The sequence below is a fragment of the Halichoerus grypus genome, chromosome 14 (genome assembly GCF_964656455.1).
Source record: "Halichoerus grypus chromosome 14, mHalGry1.hap1.1, whole genome shotgun sequence".
Classification (NCBI taxonomy): Eukaryota; Metazoa; Chordata; class Mammalia; order Carnivora; family Phocidae; genus Halichoerus; species Halichoerus grypus.
The window spans coordinates 92,995,197-93,016,535 of NC_135725.1; the positions used below are offsets into that span (position 1 = coordinate 92,995,197).

At 57.6% G+C, this 21,339-nt stretch overlaps 2 protein-coding genes and 2 long non-coding RNA genes across 8 annotated transcripts in view; 2 read left to right on the plus strand and 2 right to left on the minus strand.

Annotated features, from left to right (window-relative positions):
- On the minus strand, positions 1 to 3,748 carry LOC144380097 (uncharacterized). The gene is made up of 2 exons (XR_013443906.1): positions 3,612 to 3,748; positions 1 to 196 (listed from the first exon to the last, which is right to left on the minus strand). It is a non-coding gene; the product is annotated as an uncharacterized LOC144380097 (long non-coding RNA).
- CCDC183 (coiled-coil domain containing 183) lies at positions 949 to 10,680 on the plus strand. 2 transcript variants are annotated; one of them, XM_036073170.2, is made up of 14 exons: positions 949 to 2,174; positions 2,687 to 2,808; positions 3,271 to 3,348; positions 3,546 to 3,713; positions 3,927 to 4,031; positions 5,905 to 6,027; positions 7,305 to 7,430; positions 7,529 to 7,583; positions 8,116 to 8,216; positions 8,776 to 8,936; positions 9,206 to 9,374; positions 9,461 to 9,571; positions 9,641 to 9,737; positions 10,476 to 10,680. In XM_036073170.2, the coding sequence occupies exons 1-14, from the start codon at positions 2,105 to 2,107 to the stop codon at positions 10,592 to 10,594; spliced, it is 1,605 nt and encodes a 534-aa protein (XP_035929063.1). In that variant the 5' UTR covers positions 949 to 2,104; the 3' UTR covers positions 10,595 to 10,680. The 2 variants fall into 2 exon arrangements, with proteins under 2 accessions (XP_035929063.1, XP_077918181.1); XM_078062055.1 differs by having other exon boundaries at positions 9,461 to 10,680.
- On the minus strand, positions 8,484 to 11,890 carry LOC144380096 (uncharacterized). Of its 3 annotated transcripts, none has more exons than XR_013443905.1 (2): positions 11,641 to 11,890; positions 8,484 to 9,679 (listed from the first exon to the last, which is right to left on the minus strand). It is a non-coding gene; the product is annotated as an uncharacterized LOC144380096 (long non-coding RNA). The 3 variants fall into 3 exon arrangements; XR_013443903.1 differs by lacking the exon at positions 11,641 to 11,890 and adding an exon at positions 10,371 to 10,510; XR_013443904.1 differs by lacking the exon at positions 11,641 to 11,890 and adding an exon at positions 10,371 to 10,501 and having other exon boundaries at positions 8,484 to 9,634.
- The window catches only part of RABL6 (RAB, member RAS oncogene family like 6), a 21,940-nt gene continuing 11,671 nt past the window's right edge, over positions 11,071 to 21,339 (plus strand). For both annotated transcript variants that reach the window (XM_036073166.2, XM_036073167.2), the window contains exons 1-3: positions 11,071 to 11,405; positions 17,606 to 17,740; positions 19,459 to 19,506. In XM_036073166.2, coding sequence (XP_035929059.1) covers positions 11,276 to 11,405; positions 17,606 to 17,740; positions 19,459 to 19,506 — 313 coding nt within the window. In that variant the 5' untranslated portion in view covers positions 11,071 to 11,275. The remainder of the gene's footprint in view (positions 11,406 to 17,605; positions 17,741 to 19,458; positions 19,507 to 21,339) is intronic.

Genomic DNA, 21,339 nt, shown 5'->3' on the forward strand with positions numbered 1-21,339 from the left:
TAACCATGGCATGAGCAAGCTGGGGTTGGGGTTTACTTTCATGTAATAGTCCAGGTGGGTGATCCGGGGCTGATAGGTGGTCAAGGACCCAGGCTCCATTCAGTCTGCTCCCTGTTGTCATGGCCTCTATTCCTGATGCACCTCATGGTTCCACGCAGCCGTGCCAGCTCCAGCCATCGTGTCTTCATCCCAGTCACTAGGGAGGAGGACAGTTCACTCACCACTTGTGCTTACACTCCATTGGCCAAAACTAAGTCGTGCGGTACACCCAGTGCCAGGGTGCCTAGGAAGACAGCCTTGTTCAGGGCAGCCGTGTGGCCCGCTAAAATTCAAGGGTTGTATATCTGAGGAAGAAGAGCCAGGTCTGTGTACCGCCAGGCATTCTCCCCCGGCCTCACCGATACTGAGGGACAGTGAGCAGGCTTTGCCTGAGGCCCAGGGAGAACGGGGGAGGACCGTGCCTGTGACTGGTCCTGCCAAACCCCTGAGGTCTCAGAGCGACAGCAGAAGGTGAACTTGGAGTTTTAAATGGGACTGGACTCACTTTTTAAAAACTGGCAATGACCAGGAAAGCTAAAATGTCTGCGTGAGGTCTTAGACAGCATATGGGTGACGGCCATGGTTATGAACTGTGTGTCCCCAGATTTACATGTCACAACCCTAACACTCAGGACCTTAGCATATGACTGCATTTGGAGACAAGGCCTTGAAAGAAATGATTACATGAAAATGAGGGGGAGCCCGATCCAGTCTGGCCCATGTCCTCCTGAGGGGAGGAGGACACAGACACGCACGGAGGGACGACCTTGTGGGGACACAGCAAGAAGACAGCCGTCTCCCAGCTCAGGAGGAACCAGCCCTGCCTGGCTGATGGGGACCTTGGCTCTTGGCAGGGACCGGTGCAGCCTTCGGGGCGGGGCGGGGCGGGGCGGGGCGGGGGGCCTGAGAGCGGGTGGGAAAGGCTGAGGGTCTGCGTGATGGTGGAGAGTCTGGGATACGGGACTCAGGTGGCCTCTGAAGTGGAAGGGGATGAGGCTGGGGCCTGGCCAGGTCTCCTGGGGGAGAGAGGGCATCAGTTTAGGTCGCTGGTCAGAACACTGAAGTCCTGGGTGGTGCACGGGCCTGGGAGTGGACATGGCTTCAGAGACAGATCCCATGGGCTACTGTGTCATGTGACCTGGGGCAGGTTCTAGCTCACCTGGATGCCCCGGGCACAGGGGAGAGGCACAGCCACCTCCGGGCCTGGGGACGAGGCCAGGCCTGGGCAGTTTTCCTGAGTGGGGGGCAGCCCCTGTCCATTGGCCCCTGTCCAATGGCTGCACCTCGATCTCAGACTCCCAGCCTCCAGGATACGAGACAATAAATTCCCACTGTTGCAGCCACGTGGGCTGTGGCACTCTGTTACGGCAGCCCCAGCCAATTCAGGCAGCGTGGCCGGAAACAGTAACCTAGCTGGTATGCACCCTGGGATCCCAGCCTGTCGGGTTGGGGCACACAACTCCAAGGGCAGCGTGGGCCGGGGATGACCCCTCCCAGAGTAAGTGACACCTAAAGCTAGACCCAGGAACTCCCCCAGGGAAGCAGAGGCGGAGCAGGACGGCTCCAGGCAGCAGGCGAAGGGCAGGGAGAGATGGGGCCTCACAAGCCAGGTCGCCCAGGGTGCAGAGTCTGAGCTTGGGGTGGGGTGAGGGAATGGAGATCCCATAAGGCAGAGATTGGAAGTTTTAGGAGGCTCAGAGGACAGCCTGGGGGTGTGGAGGGGATGGGGAGGGTACAGGGGGCTGGTGTGGGGTACACTGTCAAACCACCCCAAATCACCATGGCCCTGTGGAAGGCGCCTCCACCCTGGCAGTGCTCCTGAGCAGAGAGCAGCCTAAGACCCACACATCCAGGTGACAACGCCAAGGCTGACTGGGAGCAGGGGGTGGGGGCAGGGCGGGCCAGGATCTCCAGGGTTCCCTGAACTGGACATCGAGAACCTCGGCCCTCATCACAATGGGCCAAGATTCCGGGGACAATCTGAAGTGCATGCAGTTCTGCTGAGCAGGCCCAGCACAGGGAGGGCAAGAGTGCAGAGGGTCCCCGGAGGACCCTGAGGGCTACCATGAAGATGCGCAGCGAGGCAGATGTGGACGAGCAGATCCAGGAGCTGAAGACAATCACTCGGCTCCAAGGTGAGCCCACCCCCAGGTTCCAGCCTGCCTGGCCACTTTCTGGGCTCAGGGGCTTTCAGATTTAACACAGGGCCAGTCCAGGGCAAACAAGGACTAGTGGCCACCTCCCTCAACAGATCTAAGAGAAGGGACCAAAGGGGCTGCCATGCAGGGGGCTTCAAGGAGATTTGCGAGCTCAGTGAGCCCCAAAGCCAGAGGGGACAGGCAAGGATCCATCTGCTTCCCTGGCCAGTGGGTCTGGAAGGGATCCCAGGATGTGCCCATCTCTGGCTGCCACCTCACCCTCCCCACTGCCCAGCAGAGCCATCCACATAAGCACTGTTGAGCAGGGAAGCCGGTGAGCCTTAGTAGGTGGGAGGGAGGACCGTGGCTGTGGAGGCAGCATTCTCGTGCCCACCCCACCTTGGGCCTCCCTGGTGTGGAGCCTCCCCAGCTCAGGAATCCGGCCAGCCCTTGGCCCACATCCTGGCCTCCTGGCCCTCTGCCCCTCCGCTCCCCACCCCCTACTGCAGAGCAATGTCGGGCACTGCAAATCCAAGCGGTAAAGGAGAAGAGTGCCAAGAACAAAACCATGCTGGCTCTCCTGAGCAGCAACATCCGACGCGGGGCCCAAGATTGGGTTTTGGCCAATAAGGTAAGCAGTCCTGCCCCCTCCCTGCTGACCCCTGGCTGGGGATGGGGGGGGGCATGTACGTGCTGAAACAGTCCCACACAGAGGTGGAGGGCAGGCATCTCCTCTTCTCCCCCCTCCCCCCTGACCTTTCAGGAGCCAGGGGGCATCTTGGGGAGGGGCTTCCCAGGACCTGTTCCCCTAGCTCCAGTCACTCCCGAAAGCCTGGCAGGCAGGGTGGGCCTGACTGCGGTCCTTTTCGGGGCTACCCCCTACAGCACGGGCCCCTCTGGCTCTCTGGCCATGTAGGGGAGACGGGGCCCTCTCCTCCAGACTTCCATCACATATGAGCTGAGATGAGCCGGATGGGGCCTTGCTGCCGGCTAGCACAGGGTAGAGGAGGCGGGGGGAGAATGCCTGGCGGAACTGGGGGCTGGCGGTACACAGAGAGACCAGGGCCCCAGCTCAGCCACCGCCGCTCTGCAGGATGACCAGCGGACCATTTCCAAGGCTTGCGGGAAGGACGTGTCCATGAGGCTGGCGCACTGCCGCTCCTCCATGGAGGTGAGGTGGCAGGAGGGGGTCCCTCAGCCTCTCCCAGCCAGTGCACCCCCCCACCACCACCACTAAACGACGCTGCGGAACCGGTGGCGGGCAGAGCGGGGGCCCGATCCCAGGGGTTCCGGCCCTCCAGCCCCGCCGCGCGCGGGCTCCGCGGCCCCCTGCACACCCACGCGCGGGCCGTGCCCTCCCCGACCCAGGTGGCGCGGGAGAAGCTGCGAAAGTACGTCTTCGACCGCGTGAACGTGCACAACGTGCTGATTCACCTGGTGCGGCGGCGCGGTCAGAAGCTGGAGAGCATGCAGCTGGAGCTGGCCGGCCTGAGGAGCCAACCGGACGCCACCAAGGAAGAGCTGCGCATGCTACAGGTGGCGGGCGGGGCGGGGCTTCGTGGGATGGGCGGGGCCCTGGAAGGGGCGGGGCTAGATGAAAGACACACAGGCGCGCGCGCACACACGCACACATTCACACACTCTCCGTCCCTCCTTCCCTGGAAGAAAGCGCATCCTCCGGGGTCAGACTCCAGGTGGGCATTCCGGTGGTCTCTCCCCAAGCACTGTGTGCCCTCGGGCCACCCCCAGGTCATCCGCCAGCTGGAGAACAACATTGAAAAGACCATGATCAAGATCACCACAAGTCAGAACATCCACCTGCTGTACGTGGACCTGCTGGATTATCTGAAGAAAGTGAGCCCCCTCACCCCACACCCCAGCCCAGGGAAGCCATCTGGCCGGGAGCACAGGAGTCTCAGGCCCCAGCCTAGGTGCAATGCATCTCAGTGGGGACAGGAGCCTCCGGGGCAGGGCCACGCTCCCCGCCCCCCCGCAGGGGAGGGGCTGCAACTCTCCTTCAGGCCAGTGTGCCCCAAGGACAGACCCCTGCTTTGGGCCCCAGCTGAGCAGGGGCACCATGTATCTGTATGTGGAAACTTGTTAGTTGCTTCTTCAAAAAGGCGTATTATGGGATATATCAGAATTGCTTGGGTTTTTGCATGTATTTGATGGTTCAGTGTTTTTATTTTGCCCCATCCTTTCTCGCTTGCCTGGCCTCTGAGGGCAAAAGATGGGTCCTGAGCCCTCAGAAAGTGCCCTAACATCATGAGGGCAAGTCACCTCTGAGCAGGCCAGTAACCCCGTGCTTGCTGCCCACCTCTTCCAAGCCGCCCACCTCTTCCAAGCCGCCCACCCTGCCCCCAGCAGATGAGGCCTGGAGGAGGCCCCCGGGGGCCATGAGTCCTGCTGGGAGGCAGGGCCTCTCCATGGGGAGGAGGAGGACCAGAAGACAGGAGGGCTGCGAGGTGCTGCGAGGAGCATTGTGGCAGGCGGGGCAGGGAGAGTGAGGAAGTTCTCCCAATTCCCTCATCCTGAGGCTGGCACAGGGGGAGCCCCAGAGGGCAGGTGACAGGTGCAAGTGTGGTTTGGGAGGAGGGTGGGATGGGTAGGCATTGCAGCTCCTCCTGGCTGGAGTCACAGCCCTCCAGGTTCGGCCCATAGCCCACAGAGCCAGGCCACCATGGTCCTCCTGCCTGTCCCTCTTGCCACAGCACCCTGTTCCTAGAGACCCAGACGGAGGCCCTGCCACCTTGCCTTCCTGGACCCGCCTCCTCACACCCCTCCCCCCTCCAGCTGTACTCCTGGGTCCAGCCCCCCTTCATTTGGGAGCATTTTGTCCCCTCAGGGGCATACTCTTTTCAGAACATACACATTTTTTTTAATTAGGCTCCATGCCCATCATGGAGCCCAGCACAGGGCTTGAACTCACGACCCTGAGATAAACACCTGAGCTGACATCAAGAGTGGGATGCTTAACCGAATGAGCCACCTAGGCACCCCCAGAACATACGCATTTTTCAAAAGTAACTCCCATGGTCATCTGTATTTTTAAAAAAACTAGCAAAGATTCTACATTGTAGTTATTAACAGCAAAGTACTAAGAGTCATATATATTGGATATTTATGAAGCTGGCTCTGAGCTTAATACCTCATTATACCTTCTGAATAGATTCTGACAGCTGCCTTCCGAAAGAACCATTATCAACAGATGGGGACACTCAGAGAGGTTAAGTGGCTTTCCCAAGTTCCCACAGCCAGGTGGCCAGGGCAGCCTTGGCCTTGAGCCCTGAGTCTCTGACCCCACATCTGTGTTTTGAGCCTCCCTGCTTCACTTCAGACAGCAGCAGGCTCCCTGGGTGGCGGTCACCTCTCACACAGTGGGACACCCCATCACTGTCCTCAGGGCTCGCACAGTCCGGGGTAAGGAGTTGGGGGCAGGGATGGTCCACTCTGGAAGGGCAGCATCTGGTTGGCCCGTAGCCCCTGGGCCATCAGTTTCTGCTCTTGCCCCTTCTTTTTTTAAGATTTATTTATTTTAGAGAAAGAGCGCGCACGGGGGTTGGGGGGGTGCAGAGGAAGAAGAGAGAGAATCTTAAGCAGGCTCCACACCCAGCACAGAGCCCAACATGGGGCTCAATATCACGTCAGGACCTGAGCCCAAATCACAAGCCGGACGCTTAACCAAATGAGCCACCGGGCACCCCTGCTCTTGCCCCGTTCATTGTAGGAACTGGTAGGATACCCCACAGAGCTGGACAAGCTGCAGAATCTGGTGGGCGACTACTGCTCAGAACTGTCAGACATGACAGTCATGTCCCAGGACGCCATGATGATTACAGATGAGGTCAAGGTGAGCTCAAGCCCCAGGGCTGGGGGTCCCTCAGGGCTCCCTCTCAGACCTGTCTGGCCCAGGGTCCATAGGAACACCCCAAACCCACACTGCCTGCAATCACTGGCTACCCCACGAGCCTGCTCTGCTCACACATGATGGCCCTGGACACAGAGGGTCCCACCAGACATGGAAGCCTGGAGGGAGACACAGGAGGGAATGTGCCTGGCCCAGGCAGGGGCCATCCCTTCACCCAGTCTGTGCCTGCAAGTCAGGCATGTGTCATCCTCACGAGGGGCCAGTGTACGAAGCCATCCAGTAGTCCGTGAAGAAATGTCACACACTCATTGGCCCGTGCTGCAGAGAGAGGAGTGGATGATGTGGGGCCCCCCTGGGGCACTTATCTGCTCAGGGAAGCGATGCTTGAGTGGGGCTCTGGAGGTCAGAGGGGCCCGAACCCTGGAAGATGAAGGACAACAAAGGTCCTGGGGCATAACCAGGCCAAAGGAGGTGCAAGTGGCTGGAGCAGAGATGCACAGGAATGGAGCCTGTGAGCCAGTGGAGGAAGCAGGGTGATTGGGGCTTAGGTCCTGGCCCCCCACCCAACCTGAAGCTCTGGGAGGAAACATAGGGGCAGTGGGATCAGATCTGCATTTCAAAAACAGGCATGATCTGGCTGCAGAGACCCAAGGGAACCAGAGTCCAGACACTGGTCACCTGGGACGGACCAGTGGTAGCGCTGGGTACCTGAACGTCAATGGGGCCCAGAAGTCTGTAAAGGTCACCCAAAGTGGTCTGGCGCCGAGCCAGACGTGGACAGGGAGGGGGAGAGCAGCGTCCAGGAAGCATAGCCAGGTGCGGATGGATGATGGGTTTAGCCACCAAAGCAGGACACTGGGGAAGAGACCAGGTCTGGGGGAAGATGTCAGGTTCCTTTTTAGACACATGGAATCACTCCCCGTTGAGCCGGCCGAGGCAGCGGGGAGCCCAGGCTACAAAGAGACATGGGGTCCCCGAGCCCTGGCTGCAGCTGGGGTGGGTGACTCCAGCAGAGGAGGGGCAGGGGAAGGCGGCACCCCTCAGAGGCCCAGCGTGGGAGGAGGAGTCCAGAGAGGAGGGCGGAAAGCAGGAAGGATGGTGAAAGCCGGCAGGCAGGCGCAGTTTAGGAAGAAGGGCACAGCCAAGAGCCTCCAATGCTATTCCCAAATCTAGAAGATGGGGACTGAAACTGAATGCTGCATTTAGCACCACGGGGGCCTCGGTGAGACATTACCCCGCCCCACCTCCTGCGCCCCCAGATGAACATGCGGCGAGGGGAGGCGACTTTCATCGAGGAACGCAGGGCTCGGGAGAACCGGCTCAACCAGCAGAAGAAGCTGATTGACAAGATCCACACGAAGGAGACCAACGAGAAGTATCGCCGGGTAAGTCCCTGCGGGACCCCCACTGCAGCGCAAGGAACGTTGGGTGGCCCGCTCCCCAGCAGAGGGTGCTGCTCACTTCGTCCTCCCTCTCCTACCAGGGCCGGCGGGACTTGGACTTCCCCTCCAATCTGATGGGTACAGAAACTGTGAAAGGTGAGCACTCAGCTCTCTGCCGCCCCCAGCCAGGGTCCTAGGAGGCCAGCACAGGCACAGGCCACCCAGTCAGGTCTCTGTGAGGCCAGGTGCAACCTGCAGGGGCCAGGGTGAGGGAGACACCTGCCCCTCCCCGGCTCTACCTGCAGAGGCTCAGTGCCAACAGCCACAGCCCACATCCTTGGGCTCGCTGCCAAGTGTGGCCAAGCCCCCAGCTTCTCCGCTGTTCCCTGTCACCCCAGGGCTGGATCACCCAGTGATTCCTCAGAAGAGTTAAGTCCGGCCCCCTGGACCCTTGGGCTGCCTCTGAGAAGGGCCACAAAGGCCCCATGCCGGGCTGCTTCTGGATGGAGCTGCCCTGGGGCATCCCGGACAGGCTAGGTAAAAGTGCAGGTAGCTCTGATGGGTACCTGCCCAGCTCTCTGGTAGTCTCCCCTGATGCCTGGGCATGCACAGAGGTGTCTGGTGGCCTCGAGCAGAGCTCCCACGCCATTCCTGCATGCTGGCCACCCTTCCCCTCTGCTCTGCCCAGTGAGGAAAAGAGAGACCTCCAAGGCGGACATCGAATACCAGACAGATGTGACTGCTTTGGTGGAGAAAGTGAAGACAGCTGTGCGGTGCTCCCACCTCTGGGTACTGCTCCCTGGCTCTCCTAGGGGTGGGGGAAGGCAGGGAGCCCCTTCCCCAGCCCAAGGCCCGGCTGAGCCTGCTGAATGAAGGGACACAGAGCTGCAGCCCCCACGGCTGAAAGTAGAAAGCACTCTAGCATATCCAAGTCACATTCCAGGGGCTGCACGAGCCTGCTGGGATTCGAGGACCCAAGTGCTGAGACCGCCACCTACAACTCTGTCCCTTCCCAAACCCCTAAGACCACAATGAGAGGCCGCCTCTGCCTGGCCCTTGTGTTTAATCCGATCTGGGTTTATTATTAGTAAGCCTTAGCTCCCATCCTCGGCCCTGACATAAGCTTGTCCATCCTCGGACAAGTGGCTCAAAGTGAGGCAGTCTTTCAGGGGTGGTCTCCTCGTCTCTGCCTTGGGCTGTCTGCCCTCTCTGCTTGTCGTGTGGGTCACATGCACTGACTCACCTAAAGTGCTTTGCCCAGTGCCTGGCCACAGTCAGCATCATTCCTGACCATGGGGAGGGACCCAGAAGAAACCAGTTCTGCTTCTCCCCACACTGGTCCCACCAGGACATCGCTGGCCGGTTCCTGGCTCAGAGGAACACCGAGGAGAACCTGGAGCTGCAGATGGAGGACTGTGAGGAGCGGCGGGCGAAGCTGGAGGCTTTGATGAAGAAGCTGGAAATGGAGGAGGCCATGCTCAAGTTCCGCGAGACGCCCAGCTCCGTTAGGTACCCTCCAGGCCTCTGCCTCCCACGGGGGCCCCCCGACTGATCCTCGTGAACAGCCCGTGTGGGCTGGGGCCCAGCTCGAGCTGAGAGTGTCCACTGCCAACAAGCTTGCGGGTACCTGGCAGGTGGGGTGGAGGGGCCCAGTCAAGGGGTGCCACGTGCCCACACCTGAGCTATCTGAACTCTGGAGCTCCTTAATTTAGCACAGCACTCAGCTCAGGGCTCAGGCCGCCTTGGCCCGGAATCTGTGCCACCATCCTCCCCAACAGCTTCAAGTCCGTGGAGAAGAGAATGAAGGACATGCTGAGAGAGGAGGAAGACAGACTGCAGCTGGCCTACTCCAGCATGACCAAGAGCCAGAAACTGCTGCTGACCATCCAGACAGGCATTGACAACCTCTTCATCCGGCTGATTGGCATTGCCCTGCCCACAGCCCAGGTACCAGGTGCGGTGGGGGGGAGCCGCCTGCACAGAGTCCCCGGGAGGAGCCAGAGGAGAGACGGGATCCTTGTCCCGGCCTACAGAAAGAAGTGGCGCTCTCTGACAGCCTCGACGTGTTCGGCAAGCTGGCGTCCTGCGAAGCCAAGCTCCTGTACCTGGCTGACAGAGTGCAGACGCTGTCCAGCAGCGAGGAGGTAGTTGGAGGCTGGGCGTGCCCACACGTCCCACGTTCCCTTGGACTGACAGTCCCCTGTGCCCTGCAGGTGGACACAAAGGTGAGGGATACCCTGGAGACCTCGACTCTGAAGGAGAAGCAGAACACCAGGATCAGCTTTGAGGACCCGGAGGAGGATATGATAGGTACAGGCTTGGGGCTGGGGGCCAGGCCACACAGCCACAGGGAGGGGAGGAGTGGCAGATGGCTCCGTCTGACCGGGACAGCCTGGAGGCACAGGAGCACTACAGGGACAGAGAGGATGCATCCCCCGTTCCCATGGGATTTTAATTCAGGGAGGTGACTTAGTGAGGACACGGAGAGGCTAATGCCATCGGAAGGAGAATTTGTTACATTTCCTGACATATGGGAGCATCACTGCCTTCCAGGAGTCAGAGAGGAGCGAGGGCATGGCCTAGGCCTTTCTTGGGGTTTCTGCAGGAAAGCGGGGGTGGAGGACAGGGCAAACAGCTTCAGATGGGCTTTTTGAACAATTCTGGTGGGTTTGGGGTGTAGGGCTGTTCCCAGTTGCCTGGTGCCTGGCCCTGGGTTGATTTAGGCGGGGGAATACTGGCTTGGTGTGAGGGTTTGATAAAGCAGGGGGTCGCGGGTGTGGGCTCTGGACGGGTTGGTGTGCAAGAGAGACGGCTCCCAGCGGCCAGCCTTCTGCCCTCTCTAAGAACTGGCTAGCCCTACGAGTGGCAGCCTCTCCCCGAGCGTGTAAGACCCCAAATGCCAGGGCACCAGGAATAGAGAAAATAAGAAAAAGTAGCTAGTACCTGGCCCTGGGATGAATGCAGGCCAACAGAGCAGAGTGGAAGCAAGCTCGCTGGAGCAGAGGGGCTGCAGGGCGCGGCTCCCCTCCTCCTCGCGCTCCTTTCTAGAAACCTTCCAGTTCGCAGACGTGGACCACAGCTACGTCCCCTCGCGGGCCGAGATCAAGCGGCAGGCCCAGCGGCTGATCGAGGGGAGGCTCAAGGTGGCCAAGAAGAAGAAAAAGTAACCCCGAGGAGGAGGAGCCCCTGCCCCGCCCCCAGCCCCCCGCCCCCCAGCCGGCGCTTTGTTAAACAAATAAACATTTTTCCAGGACTGCTGGGACACCGGGGGGACAGGAGTCTCAGACACGAACCCGGGGGGCCGCGGAAGTGGGGGGATCACGTGAAGTCGGCGGGAAAGTGGGCTATTGGGTGTGGGTCCGGGATTGAGGGGTGAGTGGGAGGGGTGGGCCCAGCGAGGAGGCGGACAGGTGTCAGGCCCGCTCCGGAAGCCCGGGGACGGCTCCCAAGGCCCGGCGGCCGACGTGGCTCCGCGCCCACCTCCGCCCGCGCATGCGCACGCTCCGGCGCCACCGCCCGGCCAGGGCCCTCGCGGCGCTCCTTAGCGCCAAGCCCGTGTCCATGCGCGTCCCGCCGCGCATGCGCGCGCCCCCTTGGCCCTCGCGGCACCCCGTAGCCGGGCGCCTCGTCGAGCCGGCGCCAAGATGGCGGCTCTGACAGGCGGAGGGTGGCGGCGCCGGGGGTCGCGGGGGCCGGAGCGGAACCGCCGCGGCTGAGCCCGAGCCGCCCTCGAGGCAGGCACCCGGCCGCCGGGACCCAGGACATGGTGCGACCCGCGCCGGGCCGCCGCCGTCGCCGCCGCCGCTGAGCTCGCGGGCCGCGCCGGGCTCGAACGTGGGAGCGGGAAGATGTTTTCCGCGCTCAAGAAGCTGGTGGGGTCGGAGCAGGCTCCGGGCCGCGACAAGAATATCCCCGCCGGGCTGCAGTCCATGAACCAGGCGCTGCAGAGGCGCTTCGCCAAAGGGGTGCAGTACAACAGTGAGTGCAGGCCGGGCGCTCAGGGTTCCTCCGGGGGGACGTGGAAAGTGGGGTCCGAGGGCACAGCGGAGGAGGGCGCTGCCCCGCGGGCCGCGGCGACTGGGACTTGGCAGAGACCAGGTCGCGTCGCGGGCCCGGAAGCACTGGGGCCCTGTCGCGCCCCCAGGGCCTTGCGGTTTGCGGGTGGATGTGGCAGGTCCTGTTCATCTCTGTTGAAGATACGCTGAGCCCTTACCTGTGGCAGGTACTCTAGGGGCGTTCACTCGGGGTCGGGAGTTGATGCCGGACCGGAGACGAGGTCCTGGAGGACCCCACGGCCGGAGGGTGGGCGACTCGGCCCATGGCGTTCCCCTCTGACCGGTGGGTCATTCCCGAGGAATACCGGCACGTGTAGAAATCTGTGCCTTAGTTTGCACGGTAAAATTAGTCCAGGCGTTTCCTGGTGCATTCTGCGGTGCCCTGATTGGCCCGGATAACCTCGTCTAAGAGTGATTCTTACATAACGTGGGGAAAGCTCTGTGGTCTGTGACGCTTGAAGGGGTGGTGGGGCTCCCCGTCCACGAACCACGTGACTGCCTGCCCAGGCGCTGTGAGATCCAGCTGGCCCTGGTGGTTTGAGCATTGGGATTTTTCTTTACAGACTTTGTATTCAGTTCAAAGGGAATATCATCTACGCCACATATTCCTGCCCCACCCCCTCCTTTTTGTAAGAAGCATTTGTAAGGGATATATTTGGAAAAAGCTCCAGAAGGCACAAAGACTCTTACTTATTGTAGGAGACTTCTTTTCCCCTGAGGGAAGGAGGAGTTATTTTCAGATGCCCCGAGAGCCCAGGACGTTTCCAGGCCTGTTATAAATTATGTAAATTGTATAGCTCCTGAACGCTAACTGTTCTCTTGACCTCTTTTAAGTTCTTCCATCTTGCTGTCCCTTTCCTAGCATTATTTAAAAGCTTTTTATGTTGTTCTCTGCTTTTAAATTGTTCCTTTTCAAGTATTTTCATATGTTGCTACAAGATTTTGGACTTCTCCCTACCCCTCCCTTTGCTACTTCAAGGGGAGCTTTCTGGTCTCTATGGTGACCTATTTAGACAGTAATGCACGATACTAAGAAACTTAATTGGGAAGATCTCTGTGCAGGTTTAAAAGAGTGGTCGTTTTAGTTGTATTCAACTCACAATTTTGTATCTGTTTCTCTCACATTCAGAGAAGAGAATGTTAAGTCAAAATACTCATTTGCACAAATCTATAGGATCTACATTTGGATTCCCTCATTTACTTTTATCACTTATGGTATTATTTTAAACTTAATCCTAGTCTTGTGGAAATCAGAGCTGGAAACTGTAAATTTTTCACCTTCTGAAAAGAAATTCCTGAGAGGCACATTGCCTAGCCTTGGGTGGTTAAAGAAAGGGGGGTGGGTGGCTCAGTAGAATTGTTCCAGAGAAGTAAACCCACCCTCAGGTAGTTGGGGGACAGGTTATGATTCCCTAGGACTGCAGGAAAGGGGGTGAGATGGAGAGAAATTGCATTTAGAGGGAGTTTCTCTCTGTAGTTGAACAATATGCAACTTGGAACCTTTCTGATTTCCTTTATTTTCCAAAATATCTTACATAGGGGAAACAAGCCAGCAATCTGATGACTATACACTCAGAATTTTTAATGGCAAGAGTTGATGATGTCCAAGTGTAGATGTTGTTTCTTACAGAACCTTGTCCTCTTGGGGCAGACAAGTCATTTCCTTTTAAGTTGCTCTGATAATGAGAAGTGGCTCAGGTCACATGCAAGAGCCCCAGCATACACATCAAATTTAGAATCAAAACCTGAATGAGACATTGGACCATAATTATAGTTTGAAAGTTATTTACATTCAGAGTGGAAGAAAGAATGTTACTGGACTTGGTCTGTCCTTTCTACCATCACTGGACTCAATTTCTTAGCCCTGTTTAGTGAAGAAGCCTTAACTGGGACAACTTTCCAAGTGAGGAAACACCAGTCCTAATGGAACTTGTCAGGAGTGCCCTTGCTCAGGCCTGCATTCCTCACAAAGGATGCCTCCAGACACTGGGACAGCCAGAGTCCTGGCCAGGTGGATCTCAGTGCTAGAATTTAAAAATGAACTTAAGCACTCCTTCACTAACAAACCTTTTGAAAGGTTGATTTCAGAATAAGAGAGCTTTTCCAGGGTAAGAAGGAAATAGCTTTAAGATTATATCAAGATTCCGTGAACAGACAAGTCATGTTTGAAAAAGAACCAAAGAGAACCTCTAGGAATGAAAAACATGATCGTGAAAATTAAAAAGTCAACAAACAGGTGAATCAGCATAATAACCAGACTAAAGAGAGAATTGGTGCCGGAAGAGAGATGTGCAGCCCAGAAATGAAGCAGATTCCAACACATGCCTGATAGGACTTTGAGACAGAATAGCGAGAACGGGGAAGAAGCAGTATTGGAGGGAATGAAGACTGAGGATTTTCCAGAATTCATAAAATACATGAAACTCCCAAGAAGTCCAAGTCCAGAGTTTTAAAAACATACATAGCCAGACACATCATTAGAAATTTTCAGAACATCAGGGCACCTGCGTGACTCAGTCAGTTAAGCGTCTGACTCGTGATTTTGGCTCAGGTCATGAGATTGAGCCCCATGCCAGGCCCCGTGGCTCAGCTTGAGATTCTCTCACCCTCCCTCTGCACTGCCCCCCCTCCCCCCACCCCACTTATGTGCATGATCTCTCTAAAAGAAAGGAACGAAGGAACAAACAAACTGCGTTCAGAGAGCCAAGCATCACTCTGGCTGAAATGTCGTGGAAGGCGAGGGTGCTCAGCTTGCTTCCTGCACTTGGTAAACTCTGGTGCCAGACAGAGAGGAAAACACAAGAAGCAGGGTAACCATCCAGTCCTGTCCATGAGCACAGATCTAATAACCTAGTGAGAGGTCAGGAAATGAGCACTAGAAAGTCGTCAGAATATTAATAACAAATCATTGCATTGAGACCAAGTACTACTACCCCAGGAATGCAAGGATTAACAGAAAATATATATTCTATGCTCTACCGTGGATTAAAGGAGAAAAAGCATTATAATCTCAATAAGTGCAAGATAAAATTCTTGATAAAATTCTGATAAAATTCAACACCCATTCATGATTTACAGAAAATAAAAAGAGAAAACCCACTTCTTTTTTTCTTTTAAGATTTTATTTTTAAGTATCTCCACACCCAACATGGGGCTCGAACCCACGACTCTGAAATCAAGAGTCACACGCTTCACTGACAGAGTCAGCCAGGCGCCCAGGGAAAACCCACTTCTTAGTAAACCAGGAACAGAGGGAACCTCTTTTACCTGTTTCTGCCAAAAGGAGGGCATCTACCAAATCCTGTATCTGTATGTACTAATGAGACAGGAAGAGTTTCTTTTAAAATCCGGACCAAGGCAAGGACTCCCCACTTTCATTAAGCTTTTCCATTGGTTTATGGAATTACTCCCAGCACAAGGAAAAATAAATTAGAAGTGGGGAGGGGGCAGATATATGCTCTTCTTCAGGGAAAAAATTAACATAAAAATTAAAAATAAGAGCTTTCCCTTTGTCAGGACGCTGTTAGCTGTAGGAAGCTGACTACTCGCAGCGTCTTTTCCATAGTGCCCAGCCTCTGTTTCTAGCGGTGCGATAGAGCTGGTAACCTGAGCAGCCCTTCCCCTAAACCTGAACAGCCCTTCCCCTAAAAACCATTTTAAACATTTGAATAAAACATTTAGAAAAACATCAACACATCACTCAGTTCTTGAACTTAAACAAAGATTGTACAGCTGTTCATTGCTCTTTTCTCAAAAGCAAAGGGAGTGGATATTGGGAGGGAAGCCAGCTCTGAAGCTGCCCTCTCCCTGAGGGCGTCTGCCTGACCCTAGCTATGTGGTAGTTGGGTTGGGGCAGGAAGAAAAACTGAACCCGTTCTAGGAATCCCTGCACAAAGCCCAAGTGGGTGACCTCCAAGTGGGTTTTCCTTAAAAACATCAATGTGGTCCCAAAAATCTCAAATGGAGAATTTACATAAGGTCTTCCCAGGTTGTTAGTGTTCCAGACGACAGGCAGAAATATTACAGGGGCCTTCTGATGAATGCGGCTTCAACCCAGACCTTAAAGGGGCCCTGTGGATGAAGTTCCAAGAAACGACAAGCTGCTGGTAGAAGATCAGGAAACACTCAGTAAACGAAGCACCCAGGATCCTGCAGATACAGCAAACATCAGACCCTGGCCTCTGAAAACGTCAGGTTTCACAGAACATAAAGTCGGTACACAGTCAGTAATAACGTAACAACTTTGGTGGCAGTTGGTAGTGACCCTTAGGGTGGTGAACATCTTACGATGTATATAAATGTCAAATTAGTGTGTTGTACGCCTGAAACTAACATATCATATGTCAACTCTACTTCAATGAAAAATAAAGTCGGTATGTATAATATGTTCAAAGAAATAAAAGAGGTTTGAAAATATAAGCAGGAATTTAAAGACTATACAAAAAGGACAAGTAGATTTGAAAAGGAACCTGCCTCCGGAAAGCTAAGCTAAGAAAAGGTAAGAAACTGCAACCATGAAATAAGAACATAACACTATAACAAGTAATATCCAGAGAGTAAAAAGATAGTGCAGTTCCTGACCTGTTCTCAGGATGGCCTGGGGACTGGTGCTCTGGATTTGTCCTGCCCTCAGCCTGGCCAGGGGTCTTCTGGGGACAGGAGCCTGCCACCCCCTGGGGGTAAGCTGCACATGGTCTGTCCCGCTCATCCTCACTGAACGAGGGACAGAGGCCCCAGTGTCGGGGGACTCCCCTAAACTGGCATGCTTCCTGCAGGATGTTCAGGTTCATGACAGGGACCCAGGACATCCCCAGAGCTGAGCTTACAGCACAGACATGCCCTGACCTTTCTCCCAGGTTCTCCTAGGTGTTTGGCTTCTGGCTGGAATCGAGTCTAGATTGCCCGGACCTTGAGGGCAGTGGCTTGTTGTGTCCTATCTGGTGACATGATAAAGTAGGTGATGTTTCGAGTGAAGAACAACTAGCATGTCCCAAAGACTAAAGCTGGGACTGGGGGAGCATGGGATGGGATGAGGAGATTGATGTGGTGACCTAGTTTCACAGGAGGAGTAGTGAGTGAGCAAGAGCAGAGGGGCTCTGGAGCACTTGGGGGTGCAAGGAGGGAAAAGCCAGATGGCCAGGGGGGCCAGACCAGGACTCTAGGGCAGCTCTTCGGTGTCCTCGCCCAGCCCCAGGGCGTGAAGCACCGTCCTCTGTCCACAGGGCTACTCCAGGCACCTGCCCTGGGTCCAGGAGCATGGCAGTTCCCTCCCACAGGCTGCCCATCCACACGTCTTCTCAAGCCAGAACCTTCCCAGGGGTCCAGTCCATCACCATGGCCGTCAGCTTTGCTCCCATTCTCACCCCTGCTCTGGCTCTGTGTGGCGTTCCTGACCGCTCTTCTTCATCTTTCTAGAACAAACCAGACCATGGCACTCTTACACTGAACGCGGCAGGAGCCCGTCTTCCTGCACGGTGCTGCAGGATTTGGCCGCTGCCTGCCCAGAGTCCACACACTCGGCTGCCTGTGGGCTTGGTCACCACCGCGTGTGCGCACCCATCTCACAGGCTGCTCCGTAAATACGTGTGCAGCAAGTAAAACAATCCTGGCTTTGTGCTTTCACCCCACCTGTGTGGCCTTGAAAACAGTGGCACTCTGCAAAATTGTGTGCTAAAAATACCAGGGCTCTGAAAAAGTAGGTTAAGAGCAAGTTACGGAAATCTAGGGAGCTGCCTAAGGAGAACGTCAGCCGCCCCCCGACCCCTCCTGCAGCCTGACCCTGGCCCTGTGAGTCAGGGATCCCCAGGACGTCCAGCTCCAGGGGAGACCACTTTCTTGCAGGTGCAAAGTCTGAGCGGGCTATGACTCCGTCAGCCCGAGGGGAAGTGCCTTCGGGGCCCTCCTCTGTGGAACAGGGAGGGAGAGCCGAGGGCCAGGCTGGGGCCGTGGCCCCTCGGGGGTCTCCCAGCAGCCCACCCCCAGCACTCAGCTCTTCCCTGTTTGCCAGCCATATAGGCCACGCTCTGTGTGGAAGCAAACGTGTGTGGCATGTGGACTCCAGCGATGGAGTTCGAGTTTGCCACTGGTTTGATTTGCTTCCCCGCTCTGTCCTTTTCCCCCCAGTGAAGATAGTGATCCGAGGAGACAGGAACACGGGCAAGACTGCGCTGTGGCACCGGCTCCAGGGCAAGAAGTTTGTGGAGGAGTACATCCCCACGCAGGAGATCCAGGTCACCAGCATCCACTGGAACTACAAAAGTGAGGGCAGGGTGCGGGCCAGGGGACGGGGCGGGCCAGAGGCGAGGTCAGAGCGCCGGCATGGTGCCCCTTGCGGGATGGGGGCTTTGATGGATCCTCCCTAGGGCTGGTTCCTCAGAGACCCTTCCCCGGCGTCCCCAGCCATGGTGTCATCATGGAAACCCTGTAGACGTGAGGAGCCTCCTTGAGCAGAGGCGCTATCATGGGGGCACTCACTAGAGCTGCTCCTGGGTGGCCCTGAAACCCCCCTGGCCACCGGCACTGCTGCAGAGAAACCGACAAGGCAGTGGTGGGGGCTCCACATGGGGAGCCCTCTCTCAATTCTAGAGACCCCCAAAGGGCAAAAAGTTCCAGGTTAACACGGGCGACATCTGGGGGAGCCGGTAGCTGATGCTCCCCACTGCACCGGCACTGGGCACACATGTGTTCCACCAGCAGGAGGGACCCCTCAGTCCCTTTGAGCCCCAGTGCTTTCCCTCTGCAAGATTGCCTGATGGACAGAACATGCCTCGCCTTGCAGCGCCACGGGCAGCAGACAGTTGCTTTGCATGTTCAGAAACCATGAAAGTAAAAGTCTTTTGAACCATTTCAAACATTCCTTTTTACTGACAAAAAAATATAGTTGTGAACAGGACACGTGGGGCCTGTAGAAGTTGTGACTCCCACCGAGTGACGGCCTAGCCACATCCCAGGACAGCTGCACGGCCCGGCGTCACCCCAGCTCACCAGCTGGGCTGACAGAGCCTTAGGGCCACAGCCCCGGCACTCCTTCCCGGTTGGGGTGAAGCTGGCAGTGGCAGCCTGCTCTTGTGCCCCTCGGCTTGGGGGCAGGTGCACAGCAGTGCCCCACCTGTCCCCTCTCCCTTAGGAATCGTGGGGATGGAGGGGTGAGCCCACTGTCCTTGCACTTGGGCCGACCACCAAGAGACATGGCACAGACCCTGGGCCCAGACGGGCCATTCACAGGGTCCGCTCCCTGGGTCCTGGCACCCATCCCAGGCAGAGGACCGCCAAAGAGGGGCTAAGAGTCTCCCCTCTGGAGAACAAGCAGAGCACGGAAAGACAAGTAGTTCTGAGAAAGCCTGGTGGCGAGCCATCCCCATGGCCTGTGCGAGCGCCCACCTCCCAGCAGGGGCCTGTGCCAGCTCAGCTCCACCAAAAGCTTCAGTAGAAGCTCGATGTTGAGCAGCCGGCTGGAGAGGGCCAACGTCCCATGGAACAAAGTTGAGGCTGGTCGCTGGATAAGAGTCAGGCCAGAGCATGGTCAGGCCCATTGAGGCCTGCCCCAGCACCCAGAGTCTGCTCCCCAGCTGCCCCAGCACCCAGAGTCTGCTCCCCAGGTGCACCTGCAGAGGGGACCCTAGCTATGTGGACCTGGCCGGGGACGAGCCCGCCCCAGGGACATCTGCAGGAAATGGGGAGCATGTCAGCTGAGGACAAGCCAGGGTCGTTCAGTGCAGCCCGAGCAGAAGCCTAGAACAGCGAGGAGCCTTGCTGCCCTCCGGGGAAGGAGGTTGCGGCTGGTGCGAAGGCTGCGGGTGGGAGTGGGGTGTCCTTGGTGAAGGTGCTGAGCGAGGAGCCCGAGGTGTCCTGGTGGGGGACCCACACTGGAAGAATGGGAACACACAGCAACACCTGGACGGCCCCTAAGAGCCCAAGTGTGACCAGAAGGTCGAAGGTCATGTTGACACTAATCTTCTTGTCTTCCCCTACTTTAGCCACTGATGATATCGTGAAAGTTGAAGTCTGGGACGTAGTTGACAAAGGTAAGTCATATCTTTTCATCATGAGTACTTTTTCCTGATGCTTTATTCCTTCTGTGAACAGAAGTCCTCCTTGCCCCCCCCCCCCCGCCATGGCCACTTCGTTGGCGCATCCTTATGGGGATCGTGTCCGGCATCTCAGACATGCAAGTCTCTGCGTTCTCCTCAGACTCCGGGTGGACGAGGAGCAGCCCGGGGCTGCAGGAGGTCTGGGCCTTAGAGCAGCTCCCTCCTGCGTCTGGGGTGGACGGGGTGGGACGCCCAGCGGTGACCCGTCGGGACTGCAGCCTTTGCTGCTGAAATGCACATTTCACCCACTGAGGCAGCACACGGTAGTGGGGGGCGGACACAGTGGCAGAGCTGGGGGGGGCTCCATACCCAGAGGCCCGCGTGGGCTGTTCCAGGAGCCCCCGCTGCAGTGGCCCCGCGCCCAGAGCTGAGCGCCAGCTTGTTGGCTTCCGAAGCTGCTGCCCCTCGGGGGCACGTGCCCACCTGACTGCTCCGCTCGGGCGCTGCCAGCCGGGTGTCTCTGCTCTCCCAGGGAAGCGCTTGAGCTGTCGGGGCCCCAAACCTCCGGGGCTGTACCCATTGTGCCTGGCGGTCAGGGGCAGACATGGGCCCCCTTCGGCACCCTCTTATTTCCTCCTCACTCTCAGGCCTTGAGCCCGTGTTCCTCCCTGGTGCTAGTGCCCTGTGCGGCCCGTGTGCTGCTGAGCGTGGTCTGACCTCTGACCTGGGAGGCTTGCCACAGCTGCACGTGTCCTCCAGTGAGAAAGGAGACTGGTTTCTGGTGCGGAATGTGCCCACCCCTCTCCTCTCACCGTGTTCTCAGGAGGTGGGTTTAGGTTCCCAGGACTGATTCAGCTGGTATAGGACAGCCCGAGGGTGAGCAGGAGCACCAAGCAGGAACTGCTGCCCGCTGGGATGCCTTCAACCCTGGTGGGCTTATGTGGGCCTCGTGCTTCCGGACCTGGGCCGGCAGCGTGTCTGTGCACGTGTTTGGAAGGCAGCCCGTGCGGCGTGGTTACCGTTGTGGATTTGAGGGGAAGCCTCCACGCCCTGGGGGCTCCCCTCCTGAAGCACTGCCCACCCCCTTCCTGGCCTCGGCCCCATTGGTTTGGGGTAGGATGCAGGTTTCCAGAGTGGAGTCCATATTTGGGGGGACAGGGCCCCTTCCGGTCAGCAAGTGACATTATCACTGGTGGGAACTGCCCCGTGGTGCAGAGGAGATAGAGTTCCACTCCATGGATCATGGGTGTGCCCCGCTTCCTGCCCGTGGAAGGCACAAAACCCGCACACCACGTGCAGGGACGGCTGGGGCAGGGATCCCTTGGCCCGGTTGTTCATGGTGTCCCACAAGGCGCAGAGAGGGCCGGGGACAGGGTGGCAGCGCAGGCGAAGGTCCTAGGCTTGTGTGTGGGTGCACAGCATCCCCACAGCTCCGTGCTGCCTGGTCCCCCGGGTGAGAAGGAAAAGCCCCCTCTCCACCGCTCCAGCTGCTTGCCTCTTGGACAGGGTCTGAGTGGCATGCACAACAGCAGAGGGCATCAAGTTTGAGAGGCCGAGATCCTGGTGGAGAGCGGGAGAGGGGGCACAGAGGCGAGGCCCGGCGAGTCTTGGGGCAGGGCCCAGAAACTGCTGGTTGGGGCGCCCCCAAGAAGAGAGGGCCCTGGGGAGCAGCGTCGCATCCCCCAGGCAGCAGTAGCTCCCTGAGACCGGGGGTGGTGGGGCAGGCGCCGCCGGGTGGCCAGCTTCTGCTGACCTGGGACGGCCCCGAAGGTGGTGAGAGGGTCAGGAAGAAGCTGTGGAGACTGGCAGCAGTCGGTTTTTTAATAA

Bases quoted from the DNA above. Each gene is read 5' to 3' on its own strand.
- CCDC183 (XM_078062055.1), top strand. From the start codon at position 2,105: ATGAAGATGCGCAGCGAGGCAGATGTGGACGAGCAGATCCAGGAGCTG. The intron at 2,809-3,270 runs GTAAGCAGTCCT...GCCGCTCTGCAG, and splicing joins ATTGGGTTTTGGCCAATAAG to GATGACCAGCGGACCATTTC. The intron at 8,217-8,775 runs GTACTGCTCCCT...TGGTCCCACCAG, and splicing joins TGCGGTGCTCCCACCTCTGG to GACATCGCTGGCCGGTTCCT.